We start from the raw sequence: 18,790 nt of genomic DNA on the forward strand, positions 1-18,790 counted from the left end.
AAATTATTGAATTTTTTGTATGACCAACCTTCATTAAATTATATATTAAATTATGCATTAAATATATATATATTTTATTTCAGTGTGGGAGGAATAATTTTCTTTAGGTAAATCGAGTCCATTTTGGTGTGTTTTTTTCAAACATTTATTTAAAAATTGTTTTAGGTGTAAACTGGAATTTGCTTGCTAAAAACTAAACCATTGACTAAACTTTAATTGAACCTACTTAGGCAGCTGCACCCCGTCGCCCGTGTCCCATTTGGTTAGCTGGATCGCTGATCTCTAGCTATGAGATTTGCAGAGACGTAGTAGGAGCGGATAGTGCAGATCCTCGTCGTAGAGGGCCGAGTCCGCCTTGAGCTGGAGATGCCGCTGCCAGATGGTCTCGTTGTAGCGCGTGGCCAGGTCGACGCGAAAGCCACGCGCCACACACTCATCCCGGAACACGTTCAGCGTGCGACCACGACGGGGCGCCATGATGAGCGCCACGCCCTGGGGCGCCAAATAATACCAGATGGTATCGACCAGCGCCGATCTGGCCTCATCGAAGAACAAACAGTCCGCGCACAATATGAACTCGAATTTCGCTTGCTCCGCCGCCGCACGCGCCGTCGCCTCCTGCCACTTGAGCACGGAGCATTTGGTATAGCAGCTGAGCTCGTTGAGGCAAACAGTTTTGCGCACATTCTCCACGCTCACCTCGTTCCCGTCCGTCAGATGCACCGCATACGGCTTGGCATACTTGGCCAGCATCAGACCAGCCAGCGAGGTGAAGCCACCGCCCAGCTCCAATATCCACTTGCCACGATATGCGCCCAGATCCGACAGCACAAGTGCCGTTAGTGCCTCCTCCGATGGCCACACGCAGATGTTGCCCGTGTTGTTGAAGCCCATCAGATCGTTGGCCGTCAGCTGGCGCTCCATGTGATGTATATTCACAGAGTATTCGATATCGTTGTGCAGCTGCATGCGATACTTGTACCAGTTCTCCGTCTTGCCCAAGCACTTGAGGCTCACGTGATCCTCGAAGCTGTCCTGCCGCAGCAGATCGAAACTCTTGAAGCGTCGCACCGATGCTGTTTGCTCCTCACTGAACTCATCGCTGGACGAGCTGACCGTCTCCTCGGAGTCCTTTCGCAGTACTTTGGCCAGAATACGCCAACGCTTTTGCGCCGTATTCTGCAAGTTGGGCGTGGCTGGCGGCGTGGGCGGCATAAAGCCGTTGGCAGCGCCCAGACACGATTTGCCAGTGACTATATCTTCCACCTCCAGCTCCACGCTGGGACTGCCCGCTTGGCTTTGGCTTTCGGCTGGCATCTCCACGTTGTTATCCAGATCCGAATTGCTGTTGCTTTTGCTTTTGCTATTGTTGTTGTTGTTGCTATTGATGTGCTGTTGGCTTATGGTATTTGTTGTCTGTTCCATTAGCGCATGGCGCTGTTGCTCTTTCAGAGCATTCAACGTATTATCGAAATCGTACTGCAGCATGTGCGATATGGTTGCAATATGTCTTGGACTCGCCAGGGCCTCAAAATCTGCGTTTACTCTGGTTTCCGTCTCGTTTAGCTGCTCCGAGTTACTGTTCAGTTTTGTTTTTTTGTTTGATTTGTTTTGTACTAAGGTAGTTGACATTTTTTTCAGGTTCCGTTCAAGTTGTTTTCTCTCTCTATCTCGCTCTCCTCTCTCTTCCTGTCTCTCTCACTTTGACAGTTTTCAGCCAATTACTGCATGTTGTGCTAAAAAGAAACAGTATACAAAAAATATATATACAATGTAGAAAATTGTAAAAAAAAAATGTATAGTAAGTTATATATAGAGACAGAGATTTACGTTGCGGCAGCTGTGGCAACTTTTGGTGGCATCAACTTTTCAAATTAACCGCCAACAACTTTTGCCATTTTGACTCGCCTCAAGTCTTTTGCCCCATTATTTTGCAATTATAAATTTTTAATAGCCTTGCCAAATGTAAATTCGATGTCCATAAACGACTGTAAAAAGCAATAATAAATCTTTAGCTAATCTGCTAGACGTCTACAAGAAGAAGATGAAGAAAAATAAGTAAAAACAAATTTTCAACATTTTTCATCTGCAGACATTTGAATACTTAAGCTGAGGAATTTCTTGGGAGGCAAGTCGAAAGATTTTTTCTCTTTATTTTCTTTTATTATGAGCTTATTAAAAATTATGCAAAAAATGTGTGAAACATTTGTTTTTATTTTCCATTCAGATGATGAATAAATTAGCTAATGCATTTTCTAGCAAATGCGATTAAATTAAAATATAAAATGTATAAAGTGTATATGTATATGTATATGTACAGGAATTTTAGGAATTTCCTCCAATCATTTTCCACCAAGTATTTCCTCCAAAAATATCCTCGAAAAATGTCCTCCAAGTAATTCCTCCAAGTATTTCCACCAAGTATTTCCTTTTCACTTCACTTCACTGCATTGAACTACTGACCCCCACCAGGTCTGGGCGACTGAAGAAATGCTGCAGCATCTGCCCTTTATATAGGGCGACGTTCACTCAAAGAATACGTCACGATCAAATGTTGAGTCTCGTTGCAGGTAGAATTCGTTGCAGCCGAGCTTTAAGAGAAGTATGGGGCCACTCTCTGCTGCACTCTAGCTTCGTATCACTCAAATATAAATGTCAATACTGAATACTGCTGCCTACATATAGACTACTGAAATGATCATCGTCCCTTGCTTTTTATAAGGGAGACAAGCGGAGAGTCAGACTGTGTGACAGACAGGGAGACAGAGAAAGATACAGACATACAGCCTGCCTGTTTAACACATATAGTTAAATCGGATTACGACATTACGCTGACCAAGAATTTATACATATGCTTAATAAGGGTAAATAGCCTATGTACATTAATATTTATAATCATTAGATCGAATTTATTTATAATTATTAGATCTATAGTTCTCTTGAGAACTAGGTCTTCTGCACAGCCAAGAAGCACTTAAGCTAGACAGAGAGAGTTTAATAGAGTATACCCATCACAAAGTCCAGCATTACTTTGTTTAAATTAAGATTTAACATTTTAAAAGTGTCAAAAATAGCTTTGAATGTATTTTGTACATATGAAGATAATTTACAACATTTATTATTAATAAATATATTTTACTGTTATGTATATGAAGGAGGAAACAAGATTTATGCCAATTTTGGCAACATTTGGTCATCGCAATTCATCAAAAAATTAAGAAATTTTACAGCTCGTAACAAAATTTAATTGTGCTGACGCGGTGAGCAAAGCTAATTAAATACATAATACATACATACATATATATGCATGCATATATATATGTGTCTACAAATAAACAATGAACATTTGACTGCGAGAGGCATAGGCCATTGACAACAACCACAACAACAACAACAACAACGAGAACAACAGCAAAAACATATGGAGCCTGTGTGCGATAAGAAGAAGTACAATTCTGATTAAAGCGGGTGGGTGATTGTATGTGGGTGGGAGACCTGGCTGACCAACGACACCTGCTCGTCTCTGGATAATGCGTAATCAAAGTCAGCGCAATTAAAATTCAGACAAATCAAGGCAACTGTGTGTCTGTGTGAGTGTGTGTGTGTGAGTGAGTGAGTGGGAGTGGGAAGGAATGTGTGATGCCAATGGAATGTTGTTGTTATAAAGCAGAGCAGTCACTTAAAACGGAAGCTGAAGGCGAAACAGACTCGGAATGTATGCGACAGAGATAAAGAGTGAGAGAGAGAGAGAGAGATGGCCTGTGTCTGCGTGTAGCTTCATTCATCAGATTGCCGTTTGAAAGCAGATGCGGAAGCCAACGCCAACGGCTATGGCAACACTTAATTGGCGTAAATGCCTCCAGGACCCCAATTTACTTATTTAACAATCTTTTTTGTTTTTTAAACAACGATATTTACTTTTATTTAAGTCGCAGCAAATCAACGAGCAGAGGTGGGGTTTAGATAAAACAATGAATATGATAAGCGGAGCTCTTAACGTTTACCTTTCGGCTTATCACAAAGCGCGCGCGCTAATGTGATAAAAAAAAAAATGTGCTTGACTTGTAAATTATTTTTTACATATTACGCATACGCCGTGTTGTCAAGGCAGCCATAGCACGGCACGTGGAGATTACTTGATACCGCTCAAGTGACTCGCTCATAGGCTTAACTTTAATAGCTTATATCTTAGTCAAGACTATATTAAGAAAAGTAGTTAAGACTTTATAAGAGGCACGACTATTGATTATGTTTTTGTAAAAATATGTTATACGTATAACTGTTAGTACAAAAGCTGTTATATGCAATAAATTTATATTCAAAATTATTTGAACACAAAAGTTTATATACACAAAATACAATATATATTAAAAATATTATACAAAAAACTGTTATACACGAAAGCTATTGAACGCAGTAACCGTCATATATAGCTTCCATGTATCAAAATAAATGAAAACTGTTATATACAAAGACTACTCTATTCAAAAACTGTTATACCCGAGAACTATTCAATTGGAAAAAGAGGAATTACTGGCTGTAATTATAAAAAAAATTGTATACACTTTTTGAAAACTTAACTTAAGATAGCTAAAATTAAAGTAGAAAAACTCCAAATGAAACTTGACAGAAAAGTAAGAAACTTGTATACGTTCTGGCTTAAAAAATATGAAAGCAATTCAATTAAGCTGTGGAATGTCAAATACAAGCTAAAGACAACGTTAAATTTTCAGCTATTTCAATAATTTATCAACTTCCCCAATCCCCACAATGGGGGGCCAGCAACAACAAAATCAGACAATGCCAACTAAATTGAATTTGATAAGACGCGCACTTGATCAAACATTAATAACTTTGAAGCACTCCGCAATCTACTCTAGCGTCGGACTGAAAACTTTTTGGAAACTTGTTTAATGCACAGCGTCGAAAATGTTGATTTACATATTTGAAAACATGAATATTGAGCAGTTGGACGGCAAAGTTATTTGGGCAACACGAAACTTGTGAGTTCGAACTACAATAGGGGCCGGGACCTCGGGTCGGCGCTGCCTGGCAAACAAGTTAAGTCTTTGAGTAAACTTTAAGCACTGGCTAAGAGTGCAATAAAACCGAAAAATCGTTTCAATGTTTACATAATGCGCCGGCTAACCAGGATATGCTAACTGATCCTGTCTGCCAGCCAGGCAACACCTGCCGAGGGCCAATGAGCGCGCCTAAAAGTATACATTAAGTGGATTTGCAAGTACAATGAGAAGTGGGCGTGGCTGATTGTAATTTAAAGTTTTCGTTGCGTGCGAATTTCGGCGCGCTCAATTCACATCCACGACCAAGTGGCAACTGTGACGAACAAACAGAAAAAAACCAGAGAAAAAACTACAGTTGAGGGCCAAAGCACAAAGCGAAAAGGTTCTCCAAATGCCACACACACGCACATTTTCACACGCATCACTCGATCCCAAAGTGACTGACTGACGTCGGCAGGCAACTGCTCCGCTTGCCTATATCACGCCTCCAACTCCAGACATCTTCCCAGCTGCGCTGTTTCATTTCACTTGCCGTTCCGTGTCAACGATGCCGCAGCACGCAAACTTATATGGCTCACATACGCACACTCGCACACACACACACACACACACATACACAAACACATAATATGTTATAGACATACATATATATGTGTGTGTGTGTGTGAAAAATGTTTACACTGCAAACACTTAGACAAACAGTTAGGTCATATGTACATAAATTAATACAAATATAAGTATCAACAATAAAAAGTAAATTATAATTCTCTATGTAAAAAAGCTGATTTATTAAATTTATTTATTTAAAATATTTTTCCAAATTTGATTTACATGAAAGTAGTAAAATATGAAATTAAAAATAACAAAAATCATATTATATTTAGAAAGATAGCAACTTATGAATAAGAATATTAGATGACACATAAAAATGTATTATTATTAGTCAAAATTATTTAAGATTTAACAGAAACTAGTGTTGTAATTTAATAGTAATATAATAAATAAAAGAAGTTTAATTTCTTTTAAGTACATCATTATTTCCTCTATGCTTCAAATTTCTAACTATTAATACTTTTCTTTAAAAAAAAAAAATATTAATAAAAAAATAAAAAAATTTGCATTCTCTGGCTTAACAAACTGTTATTTAGATTTCATTCTTTGTAACAATAAATAAATAAATAAATAAATTTACTAAATATAAGTTTGTTGTGATCAAACCTCTACAATATATATTTTTTTGATAATTCAACAATTTAAATTTAAATATTATTATTCTGTGTTAACTTGATTTAGCCTGAGTATTCTATATATTGATTATTTCTAACAGCATCAATAATCTGATTTAATTACTTAATGAGTCTCTGTTCTGACTGTAATGTAATATCTTACTGCCTGCATTAATTGTTTTACTAATTTTCTCTCAGTGCATCTGTCTTTTATGTACATATGCTTCGCTCATTGCTCGCGTAAACTCTTACAATTCATTATTTATTACTTTCACTGTCATGAAATTTGCTCAGCTTTTTGGATTCCTTTTTTTTCGGTAGCTAACCTTGGAACCATCAACGGCAAAGCACATGCACACACGCACACACACGCAATAACGCACACACTCTAAATGTATACGTTATGCTATAGATAAAGTCGGAGAATCTGACTATAAAGGGTTTCGTTAACGGCGCTAGGCAGACAATAAAATCTAACTCAATTATGAGCAGACTATGTAATTTTGTCAAGTCGAATTTTATATACCTTGCCGATGTTTGGGTAGATATGTAAATACATATATATATATATACTTTTGATAAGGGAGTATAATTTATAATAAGTAAAAGCAGAAATTCGAATAGATTGACAGCTATGGAGAGGTATAGTATAGAATGCTAAACAGTTAAACGTATACTAGATAAGAACGAAACACCTGAATGCTGCTATCGAACAGAGCTGATTAAATATGGCATAGTTTAAATAAACATAAAATAAGTCTAGAAATGAATCAAAATTCACAGTTTAAAAGTCACTTAATAGAAGAGCTATAATTGAGAAAGTTTTCAACAAATTTATATATAATTAAAATGTATATTAGACAGATGCGAAATAAGAAAAGTCAAAGTGGCATATTTAAATCAAACTGTTTTCCAGCTGACCTTTTCAGCTGGCATTCAAAATGTTCAAGGCAATGTGAACTTGAAGCTACTGCAAAAATAACAAAACAACAAAAAGAAGAAGCAGAAAAATACTTCACATTATTATTCTATCGTAAAAATAACACTTTAATAATCATAACCAAAAGCTGATCAAGATGAATGCTGTGCATTCTCGCAATCTCGAAATAACTCACACTAAAAAAAAAATCGAATACAAAAGCCAAAAAATAAAAAATTCCCACAATAATAAATAAATTGTTTCATTTTCAATTTGAAGACAGATCAAAGGGAAATACTTGCGAATGTATTAAAAATGACCCAACTGCAGAGCATATTTATAAGGCCTAGCAGAGCTATATAGAACATTATCAACCTACGCGGCGTATGCGCAATCTGAAGGAATCTGAAAAAAAAAATAGAAGCAAAACGAATGAATGTGCGCTCGATTAAAATTTTGTGCTTACGTCTTAAACTTTTATTAGCGCCCATAATGCCCATCGATTTATGAGCAACTAGCTGTCTGTCTAGCTGTCCTCACTGTCTATCTATCTATCCCTGTGTGTGTGTGTGTGCATGTGTGTTTGTTTCGCTGGCGATTTGTTTACTGTTTACTAAACATTAAGGCAGATTTACAGTCGTAAGCTGATGCGAATCGAACTTTTGCGCGGCTGCAGCCAAGGCATTTATTTATCTTTATATATACATACATACATATCTTTATTTATCTTCATATATGTGTATGTATATTTATGCATTCAAATGCAACAGCATCATCTCATCGCAATGTGAATGCGAAAAGTCCTCGAGCAACTGCAAGTTATGTACATATATATTAATGCAGCACGAGAAAAAAAAAACTCGTATTTAAATTTCATATTTTTCTCTTTCTTATTTTTCTTTATTTATTTATTTTTTTTTTTTTTGCCCCACTTGATGCATTCGAGATGCCGCTGGGAATTGCCTCGAGAGCCTTGCGCTGCCTTAATAAAATATTAATTAAATTATTTGCATAAGCTATGTAGTACAGCGGAAGTGCTTGGCCGAGTGTCAGCCACGTTTTTTATTGCCTGCCAGTCACAGTTGGCCAAGACGCCTTGGTCGCGCTGGGCGTGGCACATAGCTGCAGCTGTCTGAGGCAGACACGTGTGTTTGATTTTGATTACCACTTATTCCTCCCCCATCCCTCTCTACCTCCCTACCTCCCTCACTCCCTCAGTCTAGCCGTAAGGTAGTCGAACTTCCCACTGACATTCAGCGTAAAGTTCAAGGATCTCTGCATTTGTTGCAAATCCCTTTTAGGATGAGTTGGCACTTTACCTATGTATGTGTGTGTGTGCACGTGTGTGTAGCCACCACATCAAACAATAGTTAAATATATATATATATAAATATATATTTTCTTTTTTAGCTTATTGATTTATCGTACGGTTCTTTGACATTTGCACCTGCAGCAATACATTCTCTCCATATGTATAATTTTTTTGGGCTACTTTTAATTTTCGTTTTTTATATGCATTGTATTTAGGGCACACTTTAAGCCACGTGTCGCTTAAAAATATAATTTACATTTTTGATGTCATCCGAACGGGCGGCTCCAGCTCCGCCCTCTGACAGTGCTAAATATTTACCATACACTTTTTCACACCCTGCAGCGCTGCTTATAAAGATAATAATACATTTTTTAATAAAGGCATTTATGCATAACAAAAAAAGTATTTTTTAAAATAAAAAATAACAGTCAAAGATAATTTTGTAAAATTTAAAAACATTTCACCTAGAGTCTCTTCATAGCGCAGCTCACAGCAGAATTAAATGCATGAGGCAAATATGTAAAACATTTCTGTTGTTGTGGCTTAAAGTCGCCAAAACTGGGCGTTGCGGGCGTGGCGCTAGCAGCAGTGATTATCTTGGGCAGCTAACCAACAATGCGTGAAATAAAAGCGAGAATTCACGTAGCGCCAAAAATTTGAAACCAGCGAGTCGCTTGACCTTTTGACAGCGCAGCTACGAAGAGATTCTATGACAAAGATATATATGTATGATATATATATATATGTATGTATATGTACAAGCTGAGGTCGTTGCTAAAGGCATTTGTAAAAGTCATTGTCGCGTTCTTAATCATTGGAGCTGACAAAAATTTGTTTGCTGCCGGGTGACATAATTTCAAAATGAACGAAATTTCTAAGCCAAGCAGTCAAGATACAGTAGAGAGAGACAGAGAGAGAGAGCAAGATGGGGAGAGAGTAAGGAAGATCGAGTGGCAAGGGCAAAGAGTGTCAAGCAGCATCGTTAGCGCCATAATTAACATAAACATCAAAAACAGACGACAGCCAAACAAACAAAGCTGAAGAAGTGGGGGGAACATCGGAAAATCGGAAAATGTTCTACGATAATCCACTTAGCTAGCAAATGCCACGTGCTGAGCCAATTAGTCGGCCAAATTGCATATATTTTTGGCATTAATTTAATAAATAAATAAAGCCAGAGTAATACATAATATTGCAAAAAAAAAGAGAAGAAAAGTAAAGTAAAGAAAACTGCGCTGATGTTGTTGCAAACAAATAAATAGAGCCATAAATAAACAAGCAGGCAAATTGTTTGCGCAATAAACATACTTACACACACATATTCACACTCACATATATATGGGTACACTCCTGTTTCTCAACAACATTGCCATAGCTACATAAAATCTCCTCAGAGTCAGTTACAGGCGAACAGTGCCTGTGCCTGTGCCTGTGCTTTGGGGCTGTCCTTTGACAAGGCAACGGCTAAGGTAACGGGACAACGTGCGACATGCTACATGCTGCATACTACATGGACACAATGTCAGTCTATAAATAGTCAACGCTGTCGTGGGTGGGCAGATCACTGCCTGAGGTGCAGCTGACAGCAACAGCAGGAATAGTCGTAGCTGAAAGGCAGCGGCACAGCCAGAGGCAGAGCCTGTGGCAGCGGCAGCGGCAGCGACAGCGGCGTCAGCATCAGCAGCCGACAACAAGCAACTGACAGAAGCGACGTGTCTCGATGTCATCGTCTGGCTCTGGTTAAAGGTTTACAGGCTGCCAGTTGCCGGTTGCCACGGACAATGTTGGATTTTTCAAAACACTGACAGAAAATGCGTGCAACTAATTAGCAGCATAAAAGGAGCAATCAAAACAAAAAATCGATAATGATCAGAGGGGACTTATACATAATATCGATAATACGAATGTTGGCAAATATCATAAGCATTGGCAATCGAAATATAAAATATTCTTCAATGTCTATCGATTTGCAATGGGAGACATATATGTAAAACAAAGTTTGTTTCCAAGTATACATCGATATTTATCGATTTATCGAAAGTCAGACATATGATATTAAAAATCCAATTAATCTACTATTCAAATAAACCAGCTAATCAGAGTTTGCACACAAATATTCTCCCTATGTTTAGTTTCTTCAATGAAACCATTGCTTATCGATCAACCATCTATTGGATGGTTTTTAAATATTTGTTCTTACATACAAATACTATAATTTTGGTTAATTATAAATGCTTTTGGCTCAGTGTACTGTCACATTTATGGCTCTAGTGGCATGAGTGAGTACCATCCCTGGTGCTAGTGCTGCTTCTGCTGCTGTTCACTGACGCTGTTGCGTGCCACGTAAGTGCTCCTTTGGCGCCTAGAGGGCACGGGTTGAGCAGGGGTGCGTTCGCTGGAGTGGTGTGGGAACTTAGTGCTGCTGGGGATGCTTAAATGCTTTCATCACTCAGCTGGAAAGCCTGGCACGCTTCAGCACTCGCACGCACAACAAGTCAGTTGCCCCCGCAACGGTGAAGCAGCAACAGAAGGAGAGCAACTGCTATATGGAGCACGGACTGCGACTGGGTCAGCCTGCCTAAGTAAACATCATTCACAATGTGGGAGGCATAGAAGCGACAGCAACGGCTGTTCTCAATTGACCTTTACTGGCCATAAGTCGTTACCTTTACAGGAAACTGGTTGAAGGTCCATGCCACATGGGTTGCCACATGATTGATAGTTGGAGAGTATGAGATTGAGGCACGGCCAGACTGAGCTCAATATTTGCGACAGTTTTGTCGAGCATCCAAGTGGCTCGTTGGCATGTTTATTGACTGTGAATGAACTGTGAGTGGCCGTTGCCAAAGCTCCACAAATCTCCGGCACAAATATTCCCTAGGACCCCATGTTAAGACATAGCAGAGTGGGCGTGACCTGCCAGAAAACTGGTCGGAGAGAGTGAGAGAGAGAGATATCTGTGTGACAAATTGTGCGTATCCTGGCAATCTATTTGAATTGCAACATAATCGTTAAAGATAAATGGACCGGCTTCTAAAAACATTAGAATTATGTTTAGAGCTTAAGTTTTAGTGTGGATGTAAGTTTGGGAAATTGTTTTTCAAGGCTATTGTTGGGTATTACACACACGTTTTAGATAAAAGAGCAGTTTTATTTGATAAGATATTATATTCATTTATATATTGCGTTGTATAAGAATATATATTTTTTTAAACTTTCATTTATTTAATTTTAAGATTTTTTATGGATTTTATATTAATATAACAAGTTATCGATATTTTATCGATATATGTACTTTTACAGCTTTACTCTCTATTCTTCAAACTCACATTATGTAGAGTTCATGGTTAGGCAATTTCGAGACAAATAAACATTACTCTTTACATTCCAGATTTCCAATTCAATTTTCATTGCCAATATGAGCCTAAGCTGTTTCCATTTCAACTAGCAAAACAATCAGAAACTAGATAACAAATGCAAGCAAAATAAAACATATTGAAACCATAAATCTATCCAGCTTAAAAACGAGTTGAATATAATGGAAATACTCGTAGCGATGCACTTTTTCCCCTCACCATAAATCAAATTACACTACGAAGTTGCATTTGTTTTCGTTATCTATTTGATTGCACAATTTCATTTGTCAATTTATATACATATATATGTATATACATATATATATCTGAATTTTAATTAAAAAATTGTTTTCTAAAAAAAAGCAAAGCAAAGCAAAACCAATAACAACAAAAGGGGCTTAAAATATGAAAACCATTTAGTAAATGCGCTTGGTTGGGCACTTAAGCCCTACCATAGGCAAGAGGCAACAGAAATAAAGCAACATTTATTTTCCTAATGAACTTTGACACGTGTGCGCGGGACGGGGCAGGGCGGCGGGTGTTGGTCAATTGAATAAGGCATGGGAAGAAAAAGGAGAATGAACACAGTTCGCGTGTGTCTGTCACTGGTCGAGAGCTGAGCAGGGAAAATGTGAAAAGTGCATGTGCAGAAACGGCAACAACAACAACAACAGCGTGAGCTAGAGCAAAGCAGCGCACAGCAACAAATACCAAAAGCTACAATGAATGAAAAATCAGTTTGGCGCATGCAATTTTGAAAGTGCCCTCGGCGGGCTAACTGACTAAATGACTGCATGACTAACAGCATGACTGCTTGATTGCTTGACTGACAAGCCAAGCACTAGCACTAGCAACAGCAACAACAACAACTACAACAATAGCAATAGCGGCAACTAACTGTTGGCCAAATGCCGCTTATCAGAAAATCGTTGCAACTGCAACGAAAGAAAGAAAACAGTTTTAAAACAAAAAAGTATATGCGACTTGGTTATACGCTATAAGGCATGTCCTCATAACTTATCGATAAATCAGTTAATCAATAGTTTTCACATTGGCTCATATATATACCATATAATAATATTGATATGGAATTTTTGGATAAGCAGAAAAAGGAAATAATTTCATTGATATGTGAGCTAATTGCAAGATTTTCACTTGGTAAAACCATTTATCGATAACGGAATATACAGAATACCTTATATGATAAAGAAAAATGCAATTTTTTGCAATAAGTTCCAAATGGCAAAAAAAATGCAATGAAAGCATTTGATAATATGATAACAGCTATGTCTTAATCATCGATGACATAAATAATCGATTAGGCTAATCGATAATTTGATTTGTATTGTATAACGATGGCTGTCTGTCGTCTGCTTGCTTGCTAAAGCTAGCTATCGATACTTAAAGTAAATTCACAGTAAAATTGATAATAAATATCACGAATATTACTTAAAACTGGATATTGGATAAGAATGCATAATTTATTATTGAGTATCCTGCATTAAAAATGAGGGATCCCCCCTCTTGGTATTTGTGTCTAGCTCTTATCTGCCCATAATAGTTGACAGCGTTTGGCTGTGTGTGTATTTGTGAGCTTGTGCTTGGCCAAGAGCAAGGATTGCATATTTTTGAGCTGACGCGGCGTATACGTAATGCGCGTTGGCAATTGAGTGCATTACGTATATGCCGCATCCAACAAAAACTGAGCTCAGTTAGTTGTGCACACATTATGCAAACTTGGCAATAAAAATTCAATTAAGCTACAAGGACACAATGTCAAGTGGCAGGGCTCGATAAATCAAAAAATAATAAAACAACAACAACAAGCACACAGCCACACACACGCAACATAGCAACAAAATTGTGACATGCTGCGCAGCCTTTATGACTTTGATGCACGTTTTAATTATATTTTTGACGCCAACTGTTTAAACATGAACATACACAGCGATAACACATGGCCTCTGTGTGTGAGTGTGTGTGTGCCTGTGTGTGTATGTTGTGTATTTGGCTTGCTGTTGCTTTTGTATCGCTTGCACTAATTGTTTCGGACAGGGCCGCATAGAAAATGCTGAGCCGACCAAACTTTCGACTGCTAGTTGAGAAATTGAAAAGCATAAGAGGCAAGCGAAAGAGAGAGATAGAGAGCGAGGGAGTGAGCGAAAAAGAAAAAGAGAGAGATGGCTCAAACTTAATTGAGGCAGCAGCCAGCACAAAGGACAATAGCAGGCACAAGCCGCAAACATCCACACACAATTACGCTTACACACACATATACACACATAGACGCTGAAACACGCTCACACACATACACACACACACACATTAGTGCCACATATGGTCAACATAAGTCACAAAACCAAAACGTGCTGCCCACATGATACACAGATCGCCTCCATGCACTTGGCAAAAAATATATAAATATATAGCTAAATTAAATACATTTACAATAAAAATACTCAATGGAAGTGCCTTAAATTTCATCATTTATATATTATACTTTCTTTTGGAAATGTGGTAGAAATTATATTAATATTTATTGCTCATTTATTTATATTATTTGTACTATTCAATTTAAGAATATTTTTATTTTATTTCTTTAAATTTTATATATGTATTTTGAGAGCTTTACAATACAAATATTATAATGAATTACTTGGTTAACTCATACATTGAATACATTTTATTTTAATTTATATATTTATTTATTATTATTTTTTTCAATGTATATATTTATTTACTTAATTGGTTTATATTTTCATGCATATCAATTTCTTATGTACTTAATTTATTAATATGCCAACAATATTTATGAATAATAAATAATTTATAATACTAATATTAAACAATGTAAAATATTTTTAATTTGAGCTGTGAAAATAAGAACAAAATGAATAAAATTAACTATTCAAGATAAGTTCGAGAATATTATAGTGCACAGCATCTCTCACGCTCTATTGGCATTGCTTAAGTCAGGGAGCTTAACAGCTATTCGTAAAGTGTAGTGAATATCAACAACGGCTCAACTTTTCACGGTGTCTCAGGCGTATATGTATATGTCTGTGCATATACACATACACATACACATACACATATATATGTATGTGTGTGTATATCTACGTTTTCGCCTCAGCATTTCAATAGGGGTGTTTGTTAGATTTATGGCCCCGAAGCTATAAGTTTGAGTGAATAAGGATGTCTGTGTGCGTGTGTGTGTTTGTGTGTGAGAATGTGTGTGCAAGCTGTACTCAATTAATACACATCAGTGTGACATTAGTGCCATTTATTCGAACAGGCAGGGGAAATAGAGTGGATCAAAGACACAGATATTAGATGAATGAGATAAACACGTGCCTGGCGAATTTGTTTTTGCATTTGAATAGATAGACAAGCTGAGCGGGGCGCTATTGGGGTGGGAGGGGGGAAATTAAAGCAAAGAGAAGAGGAGATGGCATGCCCAAATGTAATGCCACTTGATGCGACATAATCGCATCACATTTGCGACACGCCCAACGCACATTTGCGGTATAATTCATCAATAGAGTGCACATAAATTTTCGGTGTCTATCCATCAAATCGTTAACTGAACTTTAAAGTGCATAGCAAATTTATGTGTATTTATCTCGTTCTTTTTATGATAGTGGCCAACAAGCGAGAGCGAGACAGAGAGAGAGAGGGAGCATGAGAAACAAGCAAGCAGAAAATAAATTACAGCGACATTTGACTTTAATTTGGCCATAAAATGCGGCACAGCGTGCGCTGCAAGCAGCGCCAAAAACTGTGCGCACTAAAATAAATTAAACGCTAGCTAAACTTTATTTGCGATATAAATAAATAAATAAGCGAACGCTCAAATAAATCAAAATGAGAAGCAAAACAGAAAACTTTAACTGAAACAGCAACAGCAACAGCAACTGGGCAAAGAGTTGAACACAATTTGGCAAATGCCTGCGAATCGCTTAGCGTAAATCAAATGCATTTGAAGCATTCGCAATTGCCGGCAAATACCTCTCAATTAATTACTAATCAGAGGTGAACGGACATGCAACTGAAATAAATAATGCAATTGAAATCTACTGCAGCTGCGTCAAGAAATTTATTGAAAATCTGGTTTTTAGCCAAATTTAAATGGAATATTTTGTAGATATCTCAATTTAAGCTGAATTTTAGCAGTATTTAGATATTTTTTATATTATATATTTTTAATATATTTTTTAATACATTATCTGGCTTAATTTAATATTTATTTTATTAAATTAAGGCATTTTATGCTGCATGACAAAATTTATAATTATCATTAATCACCGTTACATACTTTTAAGGCTTACACATTTTTTGCCCGGATTTTATAGGCTTAAAATAATGTTTTAAATAAAACTTTATCCATATAAAATATATAAATAAACCTTTTGGAGTAAAATAATAATATATTCAATGCAGTAAACTGACTTAAGTCATCTGAATAAATAATTTATTTTATTCTATTTTAATTTATTTAATTTATTGTTTTTTTTTTAATTTATTTTTTTTAGTTTTTAGTGTACTAAAAAAATTAATAGCCTAGCATTTTGTTCTTAATAGAAGCAAATAAAAATGTGGTGTATGAAAAAATTCATCATTAGTAGGTCTCCTCTACTATAAATAGTTTCTAAAAGCTTGCCTGATTATATATGTATTTAAAAAAAATTCCAGAGTTTTTAATCAATATTTTTGATTCAAGTGGCGCTGCAAGATAAGTATCGCAAAATGCTACAAAAATTAATTGTCTTAGCTGAAAGTTCATAGACACATTAAATGATATCAGTTTTATATAAAATATTTAGCTTCGATTTCATAAAGGAATATCTTATCTATTAAGATAAATGTATTTTAAATAAGCTACTACGTCGAAACTTTTTCTTCTCTGCTCTTAGCAATTTTACCATAATCATTTTTCGAAAACAATCTCCAAACGTTTAAATAATGAATTGCTTAACATTTAAAGTACGCCTTAAGCTGCCCATTTGTGAGCATCTTAATTATGCACTTTTATCACCCACTCTCGCTCTGCCTCATTCTCTCTCTCTCTCTCTCTCTCTCTCACTCTCTCTATGCTCCGTAAAACTTTTGCTATCTCACATTGCTTATTACTTTATCTACGGCAACGAGCACCAAAAATTTTATTTATGCATTTCAATATATATATAATATGTAGAAATAAAAAGAGAGAGAGAGAAAGAGAGACAGAGAAAAGTACTGCTGTGACATTCTATAGTCTAACTGGAAATAAAGTTTTGAATTACAATTGGAAATTGTAACATTTTAAGCACATTTCAGGCAACTCAACTTGAACAATCGGGTTGACCTTTTGCAGTGCCAACTGTGCGACTTTCAGCTGTCAAACTGCATAGTTTGGCTGCAGTATAAGCAGCAGGAGCAGCAGCACAAGCAGCAGCAGCAGCAGGAGCTTTGCCAATTGGTCCCTTGACCTGCTCTACTGCTGCTTGCTCAGTTCTTCGACGTTGCCAAAAAAGAAAACTAAATAATCATAAAATATTTCTGCTTGAAATTGGAGTGACTTGAACAGAAGAACTATGTCACAAGTCTGAAGATTTAGATAGGTCTCATTAGGTCCCCTGGCATTGAGTGGGTTTAGTTAAGATAACGAAACTTTATCAATGGTCAAGCTGTTTATGCTACCCTAGAACAAAAGACTGCAGTTAATGGCAACATAAACGTGCAGCTGCTACAACAATAACAAAGAGGAGAAGCAGAAGAAGAAAAAGAACCAGAAGTGTGTTTACGCATAACAATATTTTGCTTACCATTCACAGAATAGGAATTCAAATAAAAAATTCAATGAATCTCGGCGGCAATTGAACTCAGCACGCAAAACAAATTTTGAATACGATATGTATTGTTGTTGTTTTATTTTTTGGTAATTTCTATAAACTATTTTGTTTTTTAGTTTCGCCTGTTTATGGTTATTTAATGTGCGCAATTATTAACACAATTTTCGGATTTTTCATTTCTTTTTTTTTTATATTTTGTTTGGTTTCATTTCATTTTGAATTGCACAAATGTGTTTTAAAAATACGCTTTGAAAAATGAATTTTTGAATTTTTATTGAGTTGATAATTATTTTCAAAAATACACTCACACACAGACACGCACGCACACACACACACACGCGTCCGCACACAAACAGAGCCGTTATGTTGCGAGGCGAGGCGCACGCGGCCAGCGAAAACAACGAACTGAAAATTGTTTGTAACTGTAACGAGGGGCAGCTCGTTGATTTTATAGAGCCGCGGCCAACGTTGCGTATGAGCGACGGCAACAAACTGAGTCGCCGAAACGCTGCAGACAGTGCGCACGATACGTATGCGGCCAACATGTTCGAGCGAACCTGTTCGAAGCTTCGCTGGTTGTGCGGCTGCACGAGAAGCCAGAAGAGCCCATAGTTGGAGCGGGTTACAGTTGGTCGACAGACGCCTCGGCTTATCACTAGAAATTAAGACAAAAGCCGGGCTGCTCCTACTGAAGCTGCTGCTGCTGCTGCTGCTGCTGCTACGGCATAACGAAAATTAAATGAGACCACAAAATGAAACAAGCAGCTGAAGAGGCAGCAACTGAAGGAGGAAGACGATAAAGCACAGACTTCCCGCTGTAAAGCAGTTACGTCTTCATCTTTCGCTCCGCCCCACACATTCTGGGAAAATAAAATTAACTTGAAAGCCTTTGCAATGGAAATAAATAAATTTAATGATATGTCAAGTTAAGTTGCTAATGGGTTAAATAAAACAGAGTTTAAATAATTAAAAAATTAACTAAACAAAAAAATGCGATTGTAAGAAACGAATAATAATAATGCAATTTATTTCAAATATTTAAACAATTATATTAATAAAATAAATATATTAATAAAATAGATTGTATTAAAATAAATTTTTTTTAAGCTTCTTAATGTCTCA

The 18,790-nt window shown here is 36.8% G+C and overlaps 1 protein-coding gene across 1 annotated transcript; it reads right to left on the reverse strand.

Moving 5' to 3' along the window:
* Positions 1 to 121: 121 nt before the first annotated feature.
* Positions 122 to 18,162, reverse strand: LOC115562687 (calmodulin-lysine N-methyltransferase). Its single transcript, XM_030384644.2, has 2 exons — positions 17,642 to 18,162; positions 122 to 1,736 (listed from the first exon to the last, which is right to left on the reverse strand). Exon 2 carries the CDS (start codon positions 1,630 to 1,632, stop codon positions 283 to 285), a length of 1,350 nt encoding a protein of 449 aa, XP_030240504.1. The 5' UTR covers positions 1,633 to 1,736; positions 17,642 to 18,162; the 3' UTR covers positions 122 to 282.
* Between the last annotated feature and the right edge of the window lie 628 nt (positions 18,163 to 18,790).

Source organism: Drosophila navojoa, chromosome 3 (assembly GCF_054131105.1).
Source record: "Drosophila navojoa isolate 15081-1374.11 chromosome 3, UAZ_NAV_1.0, whole genome shotgun sequence".
NCBI classification, from domain to species: domain Eukaryota; kingdom Metazoa; phylum Arthropoda; class Insecta; order Diptera; family Drosophilidae; genus Drosophila; species Drosophila navojoa.

Excerpts from the sequence above, each read along its gene's own strand:
- LOC115562687 (XM_030384644.2), bottom strand. The coding sequence starts at position 1,632 with ATGTCAACTACCTTAGTACAAAACAAATCAAACAAAAAAACAAAACTG.